Source organism: Polypterus senegalus, chromosome 3, assembly GCF_016835505.1.
Source record: "Polypterus senegalus isolate Bchr_013 chromosome 3, ASM1683550v1, whole genome shotgun sequence".
NCBI lineage: Eukaryota > Metazoa > Chordata > Cladistia > Polypteriformes > Polypteridae > Polypterus > Polypterus senegalus.
The window spans coordinates 258,906,151-258,929,565 of record NC_053156.1 but is presented as its reverse complement, the minus strand read 5'-3'; the positions used below and the strand labels follow the sequence as shown (position 1 = coordinate 258,929,565).

Genomic DNA, 23,415 nt, shown 5'->3' with positions numbered 1-23,415 from the left:
TAAGTGGAGAGTCACACATGACTGTAATCCAATCAAACCCAAAAAGAACAAATTCTCGACTCAAGAGAACTGAGACATTGAAAGACAGGCAGTGTGGATGAAGGATGGGACAGAGTCACCATTTTAAAAAACACATAAACCTTTGTTTTCATTCCTTAACTCATTCTACAAATATACTGTCTTTGAGCAACAGCAGGTACTTTGGTTAGTATATTTATAGAAATATATAAAAGACATCATATTAGTTTGAAGTTAAATTTCATTTTGGAAAAAAAAAAACCAAAAACAACCAAAAAACAATGCTAAAAGCATAACAGCATCTCCAAACTCAAGACACTGGTTTTCTAAGATTCTCTTTATTTTTCACTGTACATATACATTTTAAATTACCTTAAATAAGGTTATATAATGGATATAATAATTTTCAGTATAGTATTTCAAACTGTGAAACATCTTACTTGGCACGAACATTCCATTGAAAAATATATCTTATGATGCTAGTTATCCACTAGAAATGATTTACTTTTTGCTACCTTCACTGAGTAAGATGGAATTTAATATGGGTGTAGCAGCTCTCCAGTTATCAAGCAGCTTTACATCATTAACTTCTTCATTTTGTTGGCGAATCTTCTCTTTTTCTGAATATGGTTTGCTTTGAAAACAAAGTACATAAGTTATATGTTTTAGGATGCACACAAAAATGGTAATAGAAAAAAAAACCCATAAACTTTACCAAAACTAAATGGATGGCTAAGCCACAGGTGTGGTAATTCTACAGCTGGCACACCTAATTATGATCAGAATATTAATAAGTCAATTTGGAATAAAGAATGAAATTGCTTTTGGCATAATTATATTAATAATAGCAAATTACCATTATGCATCACACTAAACTGATTAAATACAAGGAATTGCAACTTCTGTTATAATTGTATATTGTATTAAAGCAAATGGTAAGATCTTGGGACTCGCATGCTTTTCAAGATACTTTTTTCCAGAGTTTAGATATTTTTATTTGTTTCCATCTTGTGTTTTGTGTTTTAGTATTCATGGCGTTCACAGTATCACACTTATTTCTGCATTATTTTAAAGTGCTTTTGATGTTTATTCCTTTTGTTGTCCTACATGTTTTGTGACTAAATAGACATCCCATTGTGACATCATTATGATGATCATTCTGATTATAAGTCAAGTGGCTTGATACAATGGTACGAAATAACATTCCCCAGAACATAAACACAGGACAAGTGCAAGACAGATAAAGAAAAATGCTATACTATAATTAAACAGGTAAACAAAAATATAATAAATAATACATAAGCTAATACATAGTGATAATTTGAAATAGTAATAAATACATAAATAATAACAATAAAACTAATAATAAAAAACAACAGTAGTGACATGTGTAACAAATGTACTGCATATACTGTATATGCAGATCTGAGGGCAGGGGGCAACATAAAGTTGAGTCCGGACAGCCAAAGGGTAGAAGCTGGTGCAGAACTGCTTTGGATGCTACAGTACCCTCTGCCAGATGGAAGTGAGACAAGGAGACTGTTTGAGGGGTGAGAGCGGTCCTTCATAATGCTGTAAGATACAATGCTTTACAAAGATGTCTTGAATGGAGGGCAGAGAGGACCCAATGCTTTTTTTCTGAAGTGTACACTAACAGTTGGAGGACAGTCAGAGACACTGCAGTTCCCAAAAGTAACATGGTCTCGATGGTGCTTCTGTAGACTGTGGCGGGAATGGCGAGAGGCAGCCTTGCCTTCTTCAGCCGCTGAAGGAAGTGGAGACACTGTTGCACCTTCTTGGCTATGGAGGTTTTGTTTATTGACCAAGTAAGGTCAGCTGCCAAGTGCACACCAAGGAATTTGGTTCTCTTCTATCATAGAGCCTCCAATGTGCAATGGGGTGTGGACAGAATGGGCCTTCCTGAAGTCAACAATCATCTCTTTAGTCTTGTCCACATTAAAGGACAGATTGTTGCACTGACATAGTCCGCCAACCATCATATCTCCCTTCTGTAAGCTGACTCATCTCCATTGCTAATAAGCTTCACCACTGCTGTGTCATCCGTAAACTTAATGATGTTGTTAGAGCTGTACGCAGTCATATAATCATGAGTCAGCAGGGTCAACAGAAGTGGGCTGAGTAAACAGCCCTGGGGGGCACCAGTGCTCAGCTTGGTGGTATTGGAGATGGTGTTCCCAACTGAGATTACCTGGGGTCTCTCTGTCAGGAAGTTCAGTTCAGTCCCCAGATGTGTAGGAGAGGTGTTGTAGCCTAGCCGACCCATGCGCTTCTGAGGGATGATGGTTTTGAAAGCTGAACTAAAGTCAATGAATGTTGTTTGGCGCAAGCACATGTGTAAGAATGTCACATCACTGTGTTCAATTTCCCCTATAAAAGGGACTCTGAAACACACACATTGTCAGTTTGTCTGATCTATTTAGAGATTCAGATGTCCTCATTTTTGCTGTCCTACATTTTACTGTTTCTTAGCACTTCTTTTCCTTTGTGCATTTGTTTTGGAAAACCTGACATTTAGTTTATGTGCTGTTTTTAGCATTGTGTTGTTTTTTTTTTGCTCTGTAGGAGATAGTTTGTATAAGAAGGCACTCACTTTTGAGTGAGCGACAGCAATTTTTGGTATTTTGTACTCTTTCTTTTTTCATTGTATATTTTTAATTTGTGTCTGATGAGTAATTCCCCAACAGTTAATGTAACTGATGTTGTCTAATAAATCTAAGCAGGAAGAACAGCAAATTTGCTTGTTTTGTTTCTTTTTATTTTCAGGTTTTAGGGACATGTATTCCTGGAGTAAGGAGGGGTTGCATGATCTATCTAGTATAAGATTTAAAAGTTGCTTTGTTAGTTTGCTTTTTTGTTTAGGTAGTTGTCTCACTGAGTGGAGCCCATTCACCCTATAAATGGAAACTGTCTAGTTTTTCTAGCTCCAAGCATATGCCTGAACAGAGGTTAACCAGTTCCATTAAAGCAGGTGAGCACCTTTCTGACAATTGTTCTTTTTCATTTCCTTTTTTATTCTATCTGAGAGACAGGTGATGCCATTCAACCACCTACTCTCTCTTCTTTCTCTCGTCTGTGTTATCGGAGTCCTTTCAGGCTATCAACAACTTCCACATCATGTATGTCTGCACAGACTGGTAAGCCCCATCCCTATAGATTTTGTTCTTGACTAACTGTTGGTCTACAGATATTTGCACCGACCAAACCCTTTCAATCAGCCGTACAGAAAATAAGCTGATTCTGACTCTGCTCATCCTGATTAGCGTTCTCTTTTCTACCCCAGTCTAGGTGGCCTGTCCTCTTCTATACATGCCTGGGTTTTTAACCAACGCATGTCCCAATTTCTTGTTCTACCTGCAAAAATGTATTTGTTTGCAAATGATTTCACAATCTGACTCTCTTTGTGTTTTTGTCAATGGTTCTGTCTTGCACTTATGTATTTAATTTCTTCCACTAGCCTTTTGTCAATTTTGCTGAAAATTCTTTGGTGTTCCCTGTCAAAAATCTCGAGAAGTGTCCTTTTCATTTCACTGCTGATTTTCTAAATAATATTCTTGCATTTATTCTTCAAATGTATAGTAAGTAGTAAGGATTGTTTCATATTTGGATGATGTTTTCAAAAATTTTATAATGAAAAGAAATAAATTCTTGCAACAAAAATACATATAATCTCTATAAATCATTTATTTACATACCATGGTATTGCAGGCAATGGACACAAAGGAATGAAAGTATCAGCATCTGGAGGGGGCCTGAATGAATAAAAAAATGTAACAATGAAATCTATTAAGTAACTGTTTTGAACAGTCAGCCAATGTATGGTTTACAACTAATTTAACACCCTAGGCAATGGTGACAGATCGGGGAACACAGCAGAAGTCCATAGAGTTGAGAGGTGGATACACTGACCACCATAACACCATAGTCCTCCATTACACTCATATGACAAGCACCATCGCTTCAGTATTGTTTGAAAAAACACAAGCATGGTTAATATTAATAATAATACTTAATACTAGTAATAAACAACTTAAAAAGCATTTCATTAACTGAAATTTAAAAAAAAGTTAAAAGCTGTGAAAAATTAAAATTAAAGTGAAATTAAAACCATACTTGAAAACTAACTGATATAAAATTAAAATGGGTTGAAGCTAATTTTTTTTTTCACATAAAACAGTTTTTACTAACTGGCTATGCACTAAATGCACCGTTATGTTTTTTTAAACATGGATACACCACAAATAATTTGTTGTAAAATCTTAAAGTACTTTCTGGGAGTATGACACAGTATTAAGTATAACACAGACAGTAACAACAGTACGTGCATAATAAACATAAATGGTTGAGTTTGTGGAACTCATTTAAAGTGAATTTAATACACAAAAAAAAAACTTTTACAGAAGCTAAGGAATGTGACATGCTGTACAAATGCAAACCTACCGAAGAAACTAAATTGATAGGCTACATTGGTAACAACAGATTTACTGTATACTTCGAATCTGCAGCAAGCTGCTCTCTGTTCACCTCAGTAGATCAAACTCAACATGAGGGTACACAGATACAGTTTGTAGATGTCACATGGGCTGGACGGACATTCAGGCTGGAAAGGAAGCAGGAAGTAGACCCGGAAGGAAGAGATAGACGGACAGCCCCTGTAAAAGAAGAGATATCACTGGGGTGTTTTTATTCCCCCACCACGCTAGATGGCAGCAGTCCCAGATATCCACGCCCAGTAGGAAGCCTGCAGGGCATGCCGGGAAATGTAGTCCGGCAGGGCAGCCCAGCCCTGTTGGGGTCACGGGGTATCGCAAGAGGGTGTTACAGAGAATCAAGCTCCCTACTGTGTTAATGGACTTCTGTGTGACCCGGAAGTACTTCGATCGGGCAATCGCCCTGGCAATGGAAATACTCCTGGGTCTGTAATAAAAAGGAATGCACTCTCTTATCCAGGCGAGTCAGAGCTGGGAGGTAGAGAGGCAACATTTGACTGGAGGAGGGCAGTGAGGTGTTGAGAAAATTATTGTAGAGAGTGCGTGTGTAACATTTTGAAGGTATTTATAATAAACACCTTTCTTTATTTGCACCTGGGGCTGTGCTTCTGTGTTTGTGTTGGGGTTTGGGCTGGCTGTCGCCCAGGTTTCCATCACAAGTTATTTATTAAAAAAGAAATGTCTAGCTATTTAGAACTAAACAGCCTGGTCCTTGAATAGATGGACACTGGCACAAAAAGAATGGAGTCTTTTAATACCCTTTCTCATTTTAGAAACCATAATGAAGATGAATTTTTGTCATTATGAAGCTCGAGTTTGGGGCGCTCTGTTGGTACAAGTCATTCTTAGAGTAGTTCTCTGCAGCCTGAAGCGGGGTTGAATGTTGGTGACGTGTAGTGACAGTCTCAGCCATTCCTATAGTTGATGCCTTGTTCACATGCTGTGGTGTACTCGGGTTTGGCTCCAAGGGGTCATACGGCTGGGTAAGCCCCCCCTCACTTTCCCAAATATCATATTGAGCCCCTCCAACCATGCTGTCATCAATACTGTTACATAGTGAATGTTTGGGAGTCTATCACACCGCACCCCCTTATTATTTCATATGCCCACCTTGGTTTGAAGCCAGGTGTAGTCCGTTTATCATGTGTGTTCCTCACATAGCTCCATGCATTATTTTGAGCTTCATGACTCCAGAAAAGTTCATGAAAAACATTGAAGAGCCTGAGAATAACTGAAAGGCCATTCCTTTGAATATAAAGTATGAAATGATAAAGTATAAACAGCCCTTGTTATACTGTGTTTAAAGAATAAGTTCATTATTTTTAAGTCAAAGTTAATACTTTGTAATCATGGTATTTATTTACAACATGAATTTTTATTCTAAAATGATTTTAAAAATATCTCTAGCCTGTTTTTGTGTTTTAAAGATGAGCTCAAGGGGCACAGGTCTAAGCTGTAAACTTTGTGAATAAAATTTGAAGTGGCAAAGGTTTCAGTTTAAGAAGACTTAAATCAACACTGAGGCACGTTTGTGACAACTGGGAGTTAGACATTTCATCACACACGTTTGGTACAATTTTCTTGAAGTGAAGATATGTGGAGATAATGTTTTAGGTGAGTAAACATAATTACTAAGTTTCACTGTTTCTTTTTGGGAGACATTAACTCAAGCTTACAATATGATGAGACATTCTGAGTGATTTGTAGAAATTTTAAATCAGCTTTGCATTATTTTTGATGATGCTTATCCCATGTTAATACAGAATGAAGCGTCAATTTTCATGTATCCACAATCACCTCCCTGCTTCAGATGCTTTCCACGGTCCATGACTTTCAGCATAGTTTATGATCTTCTTCATCAAACATTGTGAAAGATTGGGAGTAATTGTGATTACTGTCTAGCTCTCTACAGAACTCAGACAGCAATTCACAAGTGGGCTTCAGCATTTAATAATGTCAATTACAGCAGTTGGAGAATCACTTTCAAGGTAAAATGTAAATGCCTGAGGAAACCACAACTCTTGGGATGAAAGGCTACCACGGAGGAAGACGAGTAGCGAGGTGACGTTGGTCATCTTTTAAAATCACTAAATCTCACAGAAAACATTTTGCTTTTTTTCCTTCCTAAAAACATTACGATTAGTGTTTTATTTAATTTTTTCCATGTCTCTTTGGGGTTAAACATAAAAGTTTTATTTAATTTCTGGAGTTTTGATACCTAAGAAATTCTACTTCGTTATTTGCCTTTAAGTTTTTCATAGGCCCTCATAGGGGCCTGTTTTTAAGAGGTATGTGTTCTCTGATTAAAAATAAGCGTAATTTGTTTAGTCTGAAATGATTCCATTAAAATAAAACTAAACTGAGAAAGAATTGACAGATGAAAACTATAGAGTAAGTAAACACTAAAATAACCATGCTAAAAAGCAAATAACACCAAAAAGAGCTGAAATAACCTCCAAAGAGAAACAACACTTGTTAATTCTTTTGATATGAATAGACCTGCTTTGAATGTCTATGCCACTGATGCAATGCAGGCTGGCAGTGTTATTTGGTATTTTGAGAGCGTCGACTCCCTTGAATGGGCAGTTTCTACTTTATTTTAAGGTTATTTGCTCAGATTCCCCTCTCACTGTTGCTTTGTGATAAATGACAGCCTTGGCACATTTCTGTATTTGGCACACTCAAGTGCACACCTACATTTACTTACAAAGTCACCAGTGAGCCTAACTTGCTTGTCTTTTGGAATCTGGACTATCCTAAGAAGTTAATTTGTACTACTTGAAGGAGCCGATTAACTTCACATATAACACATATTAGTTACTCTGGTTTGCCACTCACATCCCAGAAACATGCATGTTAGGTTAACTGGCCCAGTATGAGTGATCGTGAGTGTGTACAGTACTGTGCCCTACCATGCTTACCCTTACTGCGGCTTCGACCAGCTATACCAGTGTAACCTTGACTTGGATGTATGGGGTAAAAGGTGAACGACTGGATGGTAATTTCACATGTGATGAAGAACACTGTTAATGATATAAAGTGAAAGATATTATTTTTAATCCAGGAAATTACTGGGTGGAAAAGACAGATTCTCAACTGTGTTAAATTGTACATGGCTGGCACTGACGTTTGGAGTGATTTATTTCTGCTCACCAGTTAACAAACACTGAAATGAGAGAGGATGGACAAGCTCCAAGAATCTGCACAAATCCATGTTGAGAGAGGATCTGATTTTAATTCAATCATACAGATGTGCACATGGAACGTCCAATTAAAATTTCAGTTAAAGACGTGCTGTTTTTATGAAAATGAAAAAATTGCAGTTAATAAAGTGTAATTACATTACACAGGATAAATATGGTATACATTTATTTAAGGATACTTACTACATTTACTATGAGTCAGACAAACAACACCTTATTGCCTTACCTGTAGTAAGTACAGGCATCCTGAAATGAAATTATTATAACGTTAACAATAAAATTGTAATAATTATCCAATGGCCAACTCAGGATGATGCTAAGTACTAACTCCCACAATTCACTTTTTTAAATGATTGCTCTCCACATTCTTCAAAAGCTTAGGCTCAGATAAACTATCTTTATATATATAAAGCAGAGTCGATGTGTGTATGTATGTTTGTTTATCTGCCATACAAATCTGCACCAGGTGTCCGATTGGCACCAAACTGGGGATGGGGCTCCTTTGTGACCAGGAGAAGGTCATGGAGTATGTTTGGTTGGGAAAAATGTTCGTGGTGAAGGGCAGGGCACCTTTTCTCCTTTGGCACACGTCCCCATACTTTTCATTGACAAGATGGCTGCACGTTGCAGCAAACCTTCATGGCAGCACCATCTAGTGGCACGTTTGGTCCCTGTGCATCACTCTTTACCCATGTTTCTTTAAATTGCCAAGAGATGGCGGAAGTGTCCAAGTATCAGAAGGCCGACTGCTTTGATCAGGTGAAGCAGGGCTGCTGTATAGATATAAAACGTGAACGACCCAGTGTGTGTGACCAGCTCACACACCTGCAGGTCACACTCCCACATGCACCGATAGTGCTGTATTTCATTCACCAACGTCCATTATATGGCAGCACGTTTGAACACAGACTCACCTTAAAAAGACAGCATCCTTCCCCCGCCATTTTTCTCACACGCAACACCGGTTGTATGTCACTTTTCTCTGTAGTTACCATCACCAACCTCCATTAGATACCAGCACACTTCAACACAAACGCTCCTTAGAAACAGACCACCCCTCCCCACCATATTTCCCAGTACAGTTTCAATGCTACTTTTTCTCACTGGCTTCCCGTATTTGTGGTGCTATTTGCTCGCTTTCCGACTCACAGTACGATTTCAGTGTTGCTCTTTCTTACTGACTGATTTCTTTGCTTTCTGACGTATTGTAAATAAGGTAAATTCATCTCACTGTGGTGCTTATTCCGTACGTAATACCATGTAACATATTATAATTGTCCTGCTTTTTGCGAATATACTCATACCACCGAAAAAAACCTGTACAATTCGACAGTCCACTTCAGATGCCAGAAAAAAGTCTACTTCAAGGGTGTCTCAAATGCCAAAGTGTTCGAACTTACAATAAAATGTGAATCAGAAAACTGTTTGTTCTAATTCTATGTTCTGTTTCATTCATTTGGGAAATTCACCGGTTATAGATTCCCGGGCAACGCTGGGTACTCCTGCTAGTTTATATATAAAAGTCAGTGTGTGTGTGTGTGTGTATGCATGTTCCAGCATCACTTCCGAACGGCTGGAGCAATTTTCATGAAACTTGGTACACGTGTTTCTCATTGGTCAACTAAAAATACTGTAGGGTGAAATTCTGGGTAGGGTGGGGGTGATCTTGTGGTCTTGTATGCATATTATCATCCAGTTGACACTCGGAACGACCACCAGAGGGCGAACTGGAAGTGACTGCCAGCATTCTTTATGTTTGAGCACCACATTGAAATTAAATAGAGTTGGCCAGTTCCAAGCATCAACTGGATGATAACATACACACAAAACCACAAGACAAGCACATTAATGAGTCTCTTTGTTAATTTATTTTTATTTTGAAAGCCACAACACTTTAGTCACATATAAGCACATTTTATGATCCTGTTCTTAGACAATGCTACAGACAGGGAAGACTGAATAAAAGGCGTCCATTGTGTTGTGCTCAGATCAAGGATAGTCATATATTATTTGTTATAACTAAGCCTTACATAACATTATTAATAAACCATTTCCTAATTACTGTAATATTAAAAACATATTCGACTGTTGACATCTTACCAATAACAAACACAGCTAATGTAATTATTAAATGATTGGTCTGACTAAACCAAACCACATCCTAAAAGTTTAATATGTAAATGTGTCCTTGTGTAAAATTTCAGTTAAAGCAGCCGTAATATATTTATGTCAGAGACGATTTTTACATAGATTTTAACATGGCATCCCCATTTCATTATTTCAAAGGTAGCAGATCCTTCTTAATAATACAAACATACTGAATATAACCCTAATAATAAAAATAAAAAACCTTTTTCTTTTTCTGCCTTCTTCACTTTATTTTATTGACTGTAACTGTGAAAATGTTACTTGCTCTGATCAATCATCACATGCTGCCATCTAGTGGAGGACTCTGGCTGTTCTTCATTATTTTCTGCAGCACACATTTAGGTTGTGCTGTTTGTACTCTTAAATTATACTATTGCATAAATACTGCATCCTACATTATTCAGCATATTTTATATTTGGATCATCAGGAAGATACATTGAAAGAAAAATATTTACAAACCCAAACTTTGTCAAAGGCAATGTTGATCCAAGTTTATGGAAACTGTCACTGAACTCCGGAGAATGGTAAGGCTTTCCACACAATGAGGATGCACTGTCATATTCAAGTGCTGGAAATTAAGGAAACAATGTTTTTTATAAAGTATTTCTACAAACAGAATGTAATCTAGTTTACTTTATTAAATAAATCTACTTGGAGGAAACTAGGATCTAGGATAAAAGACATGCTCAATATTATTGTGACTTTCATTTTTCATCATTTTAGTTAAACTAACAATAAAATATACAGAAAAATTGACAGATTGATCTATAGAGCTGTACAGTATATGCAAATAATGTAAATTAAAATTTTATTTAGAGTTTCATACAATCCCAACTTGAGTTCCTTAAATAAACTAACATTTCTTATAAAATAATAATAAATTAACAGAATGATAGAGAAAGTATAAACCACATACCCTAGCAAAATAATCAATCTGAATTGTCAAAGTGCCCCGTGTGAACAAGAATACAGCAGACCTCAAAGCTGTCTACCAGTTTCCAAAGTCACAAACTTATTGACAGCTACAGAGGTGCCATTTCAGCATCTGGAGCCGGGTGCCCCCCAATTTTACATCAATATCAAAACCATCTTATTACTAAATATATCTGTGATAAGCATATCATGCAGAAACTCTAAGAACCAGCAAACTAAATGGCTCAGCATCAACTGAAATATCATCATCCCCCTAGCAGATTTTTACCTGGTGTCAGCCCTGAATAAAATCCACATTTCTGGGATGCTTTTGTGTTATATGAATGTTTCTTGTTTTGTCATATGACATTGTTACTTGATGCCTTGCTACTGTATGTTAAAACTTTTAGACATAAATATCATGCAGCCAAATGGCTTGGAATGCTATAACTTCTTTTAGATAGATAGATAGATAGACAGATAGATAGATAGATAGATAGATAGATAGATAGATAGATAGATAGATAGATAGATAGATAGATAGATAGATAGATAGATAGATAGATTGATAAATTGCACTTTGTTTGTCCATAGGGGAAAATTTGGATTTTACTGAAGCTCAATTAAATTATTTTTACTTATTATTATTATAACAGACAACAAACTCCTCTCAATTACAAAAGTAAGAAAATTCCTGACTTAGCTGTCACAGAGCCAGTGAACCATTATGCAGACGTACTGCCCTTGGTATTAAGAAGCCCCAGTAGTGTCTCTGCTGAAGTGTGTCAGGGAGAGAATGTCCAGCATTGTCCATAATGGCTCTCCTTTTCGTTTTAACCATCTCCTTTGCTACCTCCAGTGGGTCCAGAGTGCATCTCATTATTGCTGTTTTAATTAGCTTGTTGATTCGCTGGGCCTCTATTACCAACCCAGCACACCACAGCATAGAAAGTCACTCTGGCCATCACAAAGTTGTAGAACATCTAAACATAAAAAAATCTACTCTTATATGGTTCCTCTGTTTAATGCGACCAGTCCAGCCTGGTATTGATGTGGACCGCTGTACCTGTTGCACTTCAAAACTACTTAAAACAGCAAACTGTGGCTCAAAAACAATAATTCAGGTTCATATAGCAACTGAAAAAACATTTTATTCCTTCAGCATAATTAAGTGGGAGTCTGTGGGACAACAACAACAATGATGCATGCACCGACCACAAAGAGTTAACTTAAAGATTCACGTTCACAGGAGATGGGCTGATGCTCTGTACAGGGATTGTTCCTGCCTTGTGCCAGATGCCTGATGGGACAGTATTTTACTGGTAACCCCCTTATTATATCTTACTGGTATCCCTCTTTTGGATAAGCAGGTGTAGAAAATGGACAAGTGGATGGATATACGGGAGAGCACAGCAATAGTGAGAAAGTGTATGAGTTTCTTGCATGGCAGAGATTGCAGGAGAATGCGTGCTGAGTGTAGGTGCCACGGTAAAGCTCAACACATTCGCCTGTGAACAAATACTGCAACTGATAATGCCCAAGATATGGCAGAGAACGTGGCAGGGCTGTAAAAGTTGAGCTTGTTCACAACTATAAGCTACAGACTGAAAGTGTCAGGAAACAAGGCTTTGTCACACATTCAGTTCTTTATTTAAAATACTGGAGTTTTACTGAAGGAAACATGTTTGTCACTAACGCAAGACATATCTGATAAACTTTAAGGGAGTAAATAATGTAGTTTAACATTTAAACTATTAAAGAGGTAATTAAACACCTGAACAGGCAGTCAGAATCATTGTAGGCAACACCAGTCCCTCCACTGGTCCCCACTCTGCGTATTACCAGGCCAACCAGCAAGAGGCTCAGGTGATAACCAATGGAGAACACTTACCAACAGCCATGTTCCTTGGAAACAGCTTATGTGCTAAAGTTCACCACATGGTAAAATAAATTACTGAGCATTATTTTTCCAGGGGCACACAGACATATCTTACTCAACTGCGGGAATCCCAATCCACATTCTGTATTACCTCAAACTGGGAAAAATGACATTCTCTCTTAGAGGATTTGTTTAAAACTTATATTAAAACATAGCAAGAATTCATTAATATACAATAAACATGTGATTGACTCCTTTTATATCAGTTGTTCTATTATATTTAAAACTTTATTTATTTATTTCTCTCTTCTTTTTCTGTTTCTGTTGAATCGCTGCTGTATCTATTATGCTATTATTTTTCATTTGAGTGAGTAGTATGCCACTGTAATGTTCTGCTTTTCAAAAATAAACATTTATATACAAAAAGGTAGAGAATTCTACATTTACAGTCATTAATAAGTACGTTGTAATGCCCATCCATGTTTAAACCCAGTTCATTCAATCTAAAGTCACAGGAGCCAAACGAGGACTAACTGTTACTTTATCTAAATAGTATGAAAAAGCATGGTTTTAATGTAATGTGTATTGCTATTTAATGAACTTCAAGAATAAAAATGTAAATTGTCAATTCAGATGGCACAGTACATAATTATACAGCCTGGCCCAGTAAGCTTTATAATTAGCAGTAATACTACTACCACTACTACCACTACTGCTACTGCTATATAATCAGGAGCCCCCCTAATTCCTTCTAAAATCTGCTCAATTTAAGGTACGCTTTACATACCAGCAGGGGTCACTGTTGGTTTTTAACAAAGCAGGCTGTTACTGGATTAGGGGAAAAACACGAGATACTGAGTTTGACTTTGACAGAAAGTTACAATCGCCAGCTGATGAGTTTTCCAGCAAGCTGCGTGGAAATGACTTATTAGTTATGTAATCAGGGCTGAAATCAGAGTGAAGAGCCGAAAATTGTAGTCTGATCATTTAAATTCTGCATTTATTGGATGTTTCTTTTTACTTACATGCATTTGACATATGCAGCTGGCATTTTAGTACCTACTACTGCATGGTCCATTCCTGTACTTTGGGGTTTTTCAGTAAAAATAACAAATATGCATGCATGTACAGGAGTTCTGGGGTGAAAATATAGCTCATAAGACTCTAGACTGACTTTTGATTGAGACCTGAGAAAATATACGCTCAAGTAAAGTACTTTGCATACAACAGCACAGATAAAAGGGGGCATTAAGACCAAAGCAAACAGCAGAAATGCTTCATACAATAAAAAAGTGTGAGTGTGACAATGGCCAACGCATAGCTGTACACGACTGGTCTCTGTCTGGGTGGAGTTTGCACTTCCTCTCCATGAGTGTTCGATTGGTTGGTGACACCATACCAGTAAAGGTGAGTGTGTCTGTATGTGTGTTCCACAATGGTGTCCCATCCAGGGGTGGTTTCTGCGTTGCACCCAGAGCTGCTAGGATAGGCTGTGGACCTTCAGTCACTGCCCTGGAGAAAGTAAGTTTGCTAATGAGAACTAAGAGTTAATGTGGGTACTACAAGCTACAGAATGAGCACTTCAAGTATTACAGAAGTATTACTGGAAGTTATTTATATATCTGAAAGAAATACTCACCTTTCTTTTTCCTTCCCAATAATTTTGATAACATTTGCTCTGAAGTGCTGGTGGCATTTTTAGGACTGGCTCCATCAATTTTACATCTTTTACCAAAATGGTAAGTGAATGGCAGACCAAAGTTAGGGTAAGAGGTCCATTCTGATTCCGACTTAGCATTAGCTTCTTGAAGGCAAAAATGCAGATGAACAAACAAACGTGAGCAGCAGACCTTTATAACTGACTTGTTATTTTGCACCAGTGATAACTCCAATTGTATTAAAACAGAGGGAGACTTGTTACAGTTGGATTATTACACAATAACAACAATAATAATCATACTAATAGGATTGAATTACTCTAGAAAGTATCGTATATTACATTAGGTTTGGAGTTTATATAACTTTAAACTTCCCAGTCTGTTTTAATCGAATGATATTATTGCCTTTGCCTTCTATAATAAAAAGTAAAACTTATAAAGGAGAGCAACATTAATACTGAGCACCTTTGACACCTCACGTTACAGGAGAAAAATATAATAAGAAGCAATTCATTTGGTTACGTTTAGGCTTCACATTCACTATTGGGTACTGAAGTAGCATTTTATCTTAAACTGAGAAGTAAGTCACTTACGTGGAAATGGTCTGAGCAATCTGGTTTCACTAGGAAATTTAATCAATTTAATGTCGGGAAATGGGGCATCACCATAAACTGGTTCAGGCAACCAGCGCAGCCTTGACGTCCAGTCGAGGTCAGAACTGCAAACAATAAAATCTGAAGTGAATCAGATAACACAAACAAGATATACTTATTAAGATGTATTTTATGGGCATTACTGACTAGATGTAAAATGAAGACACAACAACACATTCTATTAAGACTTAATTTAAAGTTTGTACTAAAGTCTGTACTGCTTTATTCCAAATTTAATAAAAATGAATCATCAACTATAATCATATTCAGCCTTTTTCTGGGCTTACTCAGTGGCCCCCAAATTCTCCACTCTCCATGGGCCTCAGCCTCTTTTCATATCACCTGACACCACCACCACATCTTCTTTGGCTTCATCATTTGCACTTCCATCTTGGTGAACCTCTTCACCCAATCATCCTCTGCCTGCCCTAACCTGAGCAGTCTGTTTCTCCTCAGCACAACATCTAACGTCTCCACATCCACCCTTTTTCTTAACTTGCCGTTTGTCTTCCTCTTACCCGGTGACACTCCACACATTCACCTGATAAGTGTCCTCTCCATTGTTTCCAGCTTTGCTTCATGTTTGGCCTTCATCTTCCACATCTCACTTCCATACAGCATACTACTCATCACATCCTTTCCTTTTTAGAGCCAGAGAGGCTCTTTTAAAACGAAGAATGAGCGATGGCTCCTGGAACCTCCTCCATGTACATCTCACCCTGGCTATCACTGCTGTGCACAGCATGTCACCCAAGTAGCAGAACTTCCTTAGTTTCTCCAAAACAACTCTGTTGCAGATTTACCCTAAGAGCAGTAGCAGCATTCTGCACTTCTGTCGTACATCTTCTAACAACAAAGGGGTCACACTTGCAGCACGCAGATGATGTGCCGTGCCACTACATACTGTACATCTTTTATTTACTCACTTCCAACAGCACAGGCATTGAAGTGATTTTCTTGATAATATAATAATATAATAATAATAATATGCTTTATAGGACACACATTACAGTGAATCATCCTTCCCTTTATGCTCTGAAATGAGCACACTCCTCCTCCGATCTTCTTTTTCAAGACACAGACAATCATGTTGCACATGTCTGCCATTGGCTCAACTCTATGACTTTCTGATACCTCCAATATTTCTGACATTATCCAGTTGGACCCACTGTTTTACCCATCTTCGTCTTTTCCAGGGCTTTTACAACCTTGTCTTTCGAAAACCTACAGCTTGGTCTATTTCTCACTAACAGCAAATATAATAAACATCATTATCCCATTTGTCTCCTTCTACTTCTTCCTGGTATCCTTAATGCCATTACAATCAATCACCATGTTCCCTTCAGCATTTTTCAAGCAATTCACACCTCCTACATCCTGTGTTTCGTTTGACATCTGCTTTGAGATCCGGAACACATTTCCCTTTCCTTCCTCATTCTGCAGATCAAATGCAAACTCCTGCCACTGCTTTGCTGAACTTTCGCTTTTCCTCTTTATAAATGGCCCTGTCACTTACGAATGTTGCTTTCTGCTGCTCCTATTAACTTCTACTATATGTTTCTATTGCCATCTTTATCTCTGCATCCCAACACCATGTTTCCGTTTGTCCAACTGCATACTTTTGTTGTTGTCAACCAGACATTCTTCATCGCTTCCCATTGCTATTTAAACACGATGCTTCTGAAACATATTCTCTTCCTTCAACTTCTGCCATTTTAGCCTCTATACATACTTCATCTTATATTTCTTCATGCCTCTGCCTAACTGTTCTCCTACTGCCATGTGATGTGATACACAGCATGGGATCTCCTTCACTATTTTTCACCTACAGTATGTCCTCACCGACTGCTTATGCTACAAAAGTAATCTGCTGTATCACCCGTGTGTTTTCCTCCTTCTTAAACATTCTGCTGCACACAACAATTTCGATTACCAAACTGCAGTATCCTCTCTCCCTCAACATTCCTGCTACCAAAGCTAAATCCCGATGGACTCCCCTCATAACCATTACCACTGTCTTGACAAGGCCTGTTAATGGGGCACCCATTACTGTCACCTTCATCAACTTGTCCCAAAATTCATCTCTCTCTTAATTTCTCCTACCAACTGTTGGTTCTATGCTGAGAGTATCTTCATCAGTGACCTGTTTACCACCAGTCACTTTAACAAGTACAATATGTTCACTTAACCTCTCCATCTCACCACTCTGTCTGCATGTCTTATTGACCCGGGCATCGCCATCACTTACCTGTTCCACTACGCCCACTAAGCATTGCTGTACCTTCCCCATACCTCTTGTATGCAGCCCTAATCTACGCTCCCTCTTTTCAGCATTTCCACCTCTTTGCCTGATTTTCTTATCATACTCCTAATAATCCAAGTCACACAACTTGTACTCGCTTGAGACTTCCCACCTCTTACTCACTGCCTCTCCCTTCACCTCCCTCGGCACTAAACTGGGATCAGGTATAAAGCCATCGTTTATCGGGTTTACCCTGGTGGGAGCATTCACAGAATCATGTATGCTGTCATTTGTAAACAAATGTAATTTTTTTTTTTTAAATACACACATTGTGAAATAAATGTTAAAATGCCAATTCAAAGAAAACTGAGTTGGGTACATACTGTGTATACCGAGGCTCTATATGCTGCACATGTGGCCTGTAATCTTTCTCTGTTCCATAGCCATGTGAGTAGTACCGTCGTCCACAAGGTTTGTGTTGTTGAAGCGAGTTTCTGCTGGAAATTGAGGAGCTTGACAAGTGTCGCCCATCTGCTTTTGAAAATAAAATGTCATGTCATTTTCCAGCTTGCTTAATCCAGACCAGAGTTGCAGGAGGTGTTGGAGCCTAACCCATCTAGCATAGGGCATAAATCCTGGACAGGGCGCCAATCCATCGCAGGGCAAATAAACACCCACCACACACCCCCACAATCACACACTACGGCCAATTTAGGTTCACCAGTTCACCTAACCTGCATGTCTTTGGAATGTGGAAGGAAACCCACTCAGACATAAGGAGGACATGCAAACTCCACACAGGGAGGAACTGGGACATGAACCCTGGTCGCCTTACTGCAAGACAGCAGCGCTACTACAGTGCCATCTTGCCACCCTGAAAGTAAAATATTTTTTTTAATTAATACTAACTAAAACAGTAGCTTTTGTGTCATCAACTACTTCTTGTTGTCGTTACTGATGTTGTCTTGTACACAAAACACAAGGCAGCCGAGGCTCTTCTCAGTTTGCAAGGTCCAAACCAGTCATGTTTCTCATTCCTCATAGGTGCATTGCGTGTGATGTGCTTCTGGCTGAGTGCTCATTTATTCCCAACTCCTGCACACCCAGAGGTGTCTGTGGTTTCTCACAGACATAATATACGTGTGTGCGTCCTACCACTGTAAACCTGGTTCATATCTTTCCATTATAAAAGGAAATTCTGAGACGAGACTTTTTCAGAGAGATAATTTCAGGTCCTGCAAGATGAGACTTTTTGCCAAGAGATTTTGGCAAGTCCCGCACTCCTCTCAACCATTTACAACCACCCTCACGATCCACTCACCTCTCATTCGTGTGAATGCTATTGTCAGACAGTTCCTGTGCTCTCAGCTCTTATAAATTTTTACATTTTCCTCATTTTAATAGAAGACATACAAATCTATTTGTTTCCTTCAATGTAGTCCTTTTTCTGGACAATAACTCTAAATGTTCTAGTTGAAACGTCAACTACTAAGCATCAATAACGATATTTCTAGATTTATAAAAAAACAAAACAGAAGGTGAGACTTAGGAGTTTAGAAGCACATTAGCGAGTACTGAGGAGCTAAGAGCAGCATGCACGATGCGGTGCTTAACACACGTTATGATAAACAGCAGGTTTATGGAATCGTTTAAAAATGGGTTTGTATTCTCACGCGGTCCCTGTCCTAAATGGCGCTTTAGCTGATTATTTTATGGCAGATGGTTTACTCGATTGTTGCGACTGGCCAAAGATCAGAAGCAAAAGAACCTTTCTCGACCTTTCGGCGGCTAAACTAATTTCCTCCTCTACAGTAGCTGTGGGACTCTACAAAGTTCTTTCAGTTTCTTCCTATGCGCTGAAGACATCTCACCTGTCTGAAACTGTGCAGATAAATCCTTCTCCACTGAAGTCATTTTGCTTCCCTGTGTAACGAGGAGTAGGTGATTAATAATTTATAATAATGTAGGAACTCGTGATTTGCATCGTGCGAGGATCGAGGGGAACTGCCGGCAGCCGCTTTTCTTGGTGCTGGGAGTATATTATAACTTAACACTGCATGCTGGCCGCGGCGTCTTTCAGTCGCCCTGGAAACGGCCGGCGCGAAGCCAGTGGCAGTAAAGCCGCGATCACGTGATGCGGGAGTCCCGGGGTTACCATTTGGATGACGCGCCTTCGTCCCATTCAACTGAATTGCTTCAGCCCGACTGCCTCGAAGAAAATCGAGGTTGGTGTTGGCGTTCAAGTTAAAGGGTATTTTTTTTCGTGGATGCAAAAAAAAAAAAAAAAACTATGCTCTAAATACAAGTTAAATACAAAAATTATGTTTCGGTTAATTTAGTTTGTATTACTATTGTTAAAAGAAGTTTGGGGTCAGCGTTACCACTCGATTCACTCTGTAGTTTGGTTTTCCTGGGTTGTCTCATTAGGGGGCTGGGGGCTGATCTAGAAAGCAAGATTAATGTGAAATCCGGATAAAGTAAATCAGGATTCACAAAAAGAATTTAGCCAAGCCTGTGTTTCTAGAACAGATTAAACCAGAATCACATGATCTGGAAAGAAAGATGTGAATAATTCGCTAATCCTGCTTTTTGAAATGGGCTTATTGTCAATTCCAGAAAAAGGATTTGACGAAATTCGGCTTAGTTTCTGGGGCAACTAATTCCCTGGAAATTACCTGGAAAAGTGTAAATTTAATGTGAAGGATCGATGATTTGAGTCCGAAATGTACAAGGATCAGAACATGAAATCATAAAATCAAAGGTCGTAAATGTCCTGTCAGAAATGCTGATCGCACCTGTACTATTTAAGAAGAAAAAACAGAGGAAATGTTGGAAATGCAACATTACCCCTATCTGAGCGAAGAATCGACACAAGAAGCATTCCTCAGACTCTTCCCCAGAGAAATGTAATCAGTTCCCGCAGTGAAGCGGCTCTGATTTTTTCACTCCTGTATGCACGAATGTTACCGTTTTTACATCCGTGGATTTAAAGTACTACACGTTTAGTGGAACACATTGGTGCAGGTCACCTACTTTTTTCTATCGGCGGGATTTTTCACAAAATTAGAGATGCCAAACATATCGGCAAAGTGAAAGTGCCTAGCTTTGAAGCGATGTTCTCACGCACACAGACGATACAGAAATGAACAACCACCATCAAAGAGGAATTCCACAAAGTCTCAGGTACAGCCATCAAATTTAAGCAAATGCGGAATTACTGAGCAATAATAACTGATAATGGACTTGCTGGTGAAACAAGCTGTCCGTGTACATGCCTTCTGTAGATTCATCCGTCTTTCAAAGTAACCCCTAAATACCGTCCTCTTCAGCGGATACCCGTACCAATCTGCTTATTAATGCAGCTTCAATTTGGGGTTTTGTAACAGAATGAAACTACAATATGACTCCTGCTTTGTATCGTAGTTAATTTGGCTGATGGCTTTTACGAATGAAGCGCAAGTACTGTATGTACGTATCTAGGAGTGGTCACACATGCCATACATTGTATATTTTTGCGCGTGATCTATTGGTTTACAACTGAACACTATTGGTTTATAAATATTTCCTATCAGTTTGCATGCATTCTTAATTGGTTTGTGTGCATACAATACTGGTTTTATTCACATTAACTATATTGGTTTGTGTCAGTATATTAGTAAATCCTTTCATACACTGTGTGCACAATTATTAGGCAAGTGAGTATTTTGACCATATCATCATTTTTAATGCGTATATTCCAACTCCAAGCTGTATTAACTTGAATGCTTATTGGATTTAAGCACCTCAGGTGATGTGTATTTGTGTAATGAGGGAGGGTGTGGCCTAAGGAGATCAACACCCTATATCAAGGTGTGCAGAATTATTAGGCAGCTAGTTTTCCTCAGGCAAAATGGGCCAAAAAAGAGATTTAACTGACTCTGAAAAGTCAAAAATTGTAAAAAGTCTTTCAGAGGGATGCAGCACTTTTGGAATTGCTAAGATATTGGTGTGTGATCACAGAACAATCAAACATTTTGTTGCAAATAGTCAACAGGGTCGCAAGAAACGTGTTGAGAACAAAAGATGCAAATTAGCTGCCAAAGATTTGAGAAGAATCAAACGTGAAGTTACCAGGAACCCATTATCCTCCAGTACTTTCATATTCCAGAGCTGCAACCTACCTGGAGTGCCCAGAAGTACAAGGTGTTCAGTGCTCAAAGACATGGCCAAGGTAAGGAGGGCTGAAACCCAACCACCACTGAACAAGAAACATAAGTTGAAACGTCAAAACTGGGCCAAGAAATATCTGAAGACAGATTTTTTTCAAAGGTTTTATGGACCGATGAGATGAGAGTGACTCTTGATGGACCAGATGGATGGACCTGTGGATCAGTAATGGGCACAGAGCTCCACTCCAACGTGGAGGTGGGGACCTGGTATGAGCTGGTATTTTTAAAGATGAGCTAGTTGGACCTTTTTGCATTGAAGATGAACTCAAAATCAACTCCCAAACCTACTGCCAGTTTTTCGAAGACACTTTCTTCAAACAGTGATACAGGAAAAAGACCATGATTTTTATGCAGGCCAATGCTCCATCACTTACATCGAAGTTCTCCATTGCGTGGCCAGCCAGTAAAGGCCTTAAAGATGAAGGAATAATGACATGGCCCCTTCCTCATCTGACCTAAACCCTATCGAGAACTTGTGGGCACTTCTTAAACGCTAGATTTACGGGGGAGAAAAACAATCCACCTCTCTGAAGAGTGTCTGGGAGGCTGTAGTCACTGCTCCACAAAAAGCTGATTGTCAACAGATCAAGAAACTGACAGACTCCATGAATGGAAAGGCTTATGACTGTTATTGGAAAGAAGGGTGGCTATATTGGTCATTCATTGATTGATTTATTTTTTTTTGAAATGTCAGAGATGTTTATTTGTAAATTTTGAGGTGTTTGTTTATTATTCTCACTATAACAGATCTGCGGTGGGTAGGCACCCTGCCCTGGATTGGTTCCCGCCTTGTGCCCTGTGTTGGTTGGGATTGGCTCCAGCGGACCCCCGTGACCCTGTATTCGGATTCAGCGGGTTAGAAAATGGATGGATGGATGGATGGACTATAACAGATGAAAATAAACAAGTGAGATGGGAAAATTTTCATTTTTCCTTTAGTTGCATAATAAATCTGCACACTAATAGTTGCCTAATAATTGTGCGCACATATGTATTCCCCTGATGATGTTCACACTCACATTTCTGTTGTGAAACATTCAGGTTTCAGGTTTATTAACATTTTGGATTGCCTGATAGCACTGTGTTTGTTCCATATTAAAATTAATCCTCAAAAATACAACTTGCCTAATAATTGTGCACACAGTGTATATGCATACCACTGGTTTGCATACTGAATATATTGATTTGCACGCATACATCACTGGTTCCAGAACATTTGTTATTGGTTTGTAAGGGAACTGTACTGGTTTACACTGTCATGCTATCGGTTTGCACATTAACTATACAGGCTTGTGTTCATATATTACTGCCGTGCTGGTCTAGCAATGGATTTGTGTATTTACTGTATTGGTTTCATGCACATCATGTAAGGGGTTGCCACAGCGGATCATTTTTTCCATATCTTTCTGTCCTCTGCATCTTGTTCTGTTACACCCATCAACTGCATGTCCGCTCTCACCACATCCATAAACCTCCTCTATAGGCCTTCCTCTTTTCCTCTTGCCTGGCAGCTCTATCTTTAACATCCTTCTCCCAGTATACCCAGCATCTCTCCTCTGCACATTGTCCAAACCAACGCAATCTCGCCTCTTTGACTTTGTCTCCCAACCTTCCTTCTTGAGCTGACCCTCTAAGGTCCTCATTTCTAATCCTATCCATCCTCATCACACCCAGTGCAAATCTTAGCATCTTTAACTCTGCCACCTCCAGCTCTGTCTCCTGCTTTCTGGTCAGTGCCACCGTCTCCAACCCATATAACATAGCTGGTCTCACTACCGTCCCTTTCACTCTTGCTGATATCCGTCTGTCACAAATCACTCCTGACACTCTTCTCCACCCATTCCACCCTGCCTGCACTCTCTTCTTCTCCTCTCTTCCACAATCCCCATTACTCTGTACTGTTGATCCCAAGTTTTTAAACTCATCCACCTTCACCAACTCTACTCCCTGCCTCCTCACCATTCCACTGACCTCCGTCTCATTTA

General features: G+C 38.9%; 1 protein-coding gene across 2 annotated transcripts; it reads right to left on the bottom strand.

Annotated features, from left to right (window-relative positions):
* Window positions 1-425: 425 nt before the first annotated feature.
* LOC120526894 (spermatogenesis-associated serine-rich protein 1) lies at window positions 426-19,283 on the bottom strand. Of its 2 annotated transcripts, none has more exons than XM_039750001.1 (7): window positions 19,094-19,283; window positions 17,606-17,756; window positions 14,921-15,045; window positions 14,309-14,473; window positions 10,338-10,446; window positions 3,732-3,788; window positions 426-652 (listed from the first exon to the last, which is right to left on the bottom strand). In XM_039750001.1, the coding sequence occupies exons 1-7, from the start codon at window positions 19,134-19,136 to the stop codon at window positions 520-522; spliced, it is 783 nt and encodes a 260-aa protein (XP_039605935.1). In that variant the 5' UTR covers window positions 19,137-19,283; the 3' UTR covers window positions 426-519. The 2 variants fall into 2 exon arrangements, with proteins under 2 accessions (XP_039605935.1, XP_039605936.1); XM_039750002.1 differs by having other exon boundaries at window positions 17,606-17,753.
* Window positions 19,284-23,415: the final 4,132 nt, after the last annotated feature.

Excerpts from the sequence above, each read along its gene's own strand:
- LOC120526894 (XM_039750001.1), bottom strand. The coding sequence starts at position 19,136 with ATGACTTCAGTGGAGAAGGATTTATCTGCACAGTTTCAGACAG. Across the intron at positions 3,789-10,337 it reads TTGCCTTTGACAAAGTTTGG|GCCCCCTCCAGATGCTGATA; the intron begins GTTTGTAAATAT and ends TTATTCATTCAG. Across the intron at positions 653-3,731 it reads CCATTGCCTGCAATACCATG|CAAACCATATTCAGAAAAAG; the intron begins GTATGTAAATAA and ends TTGTTTTCAAAG.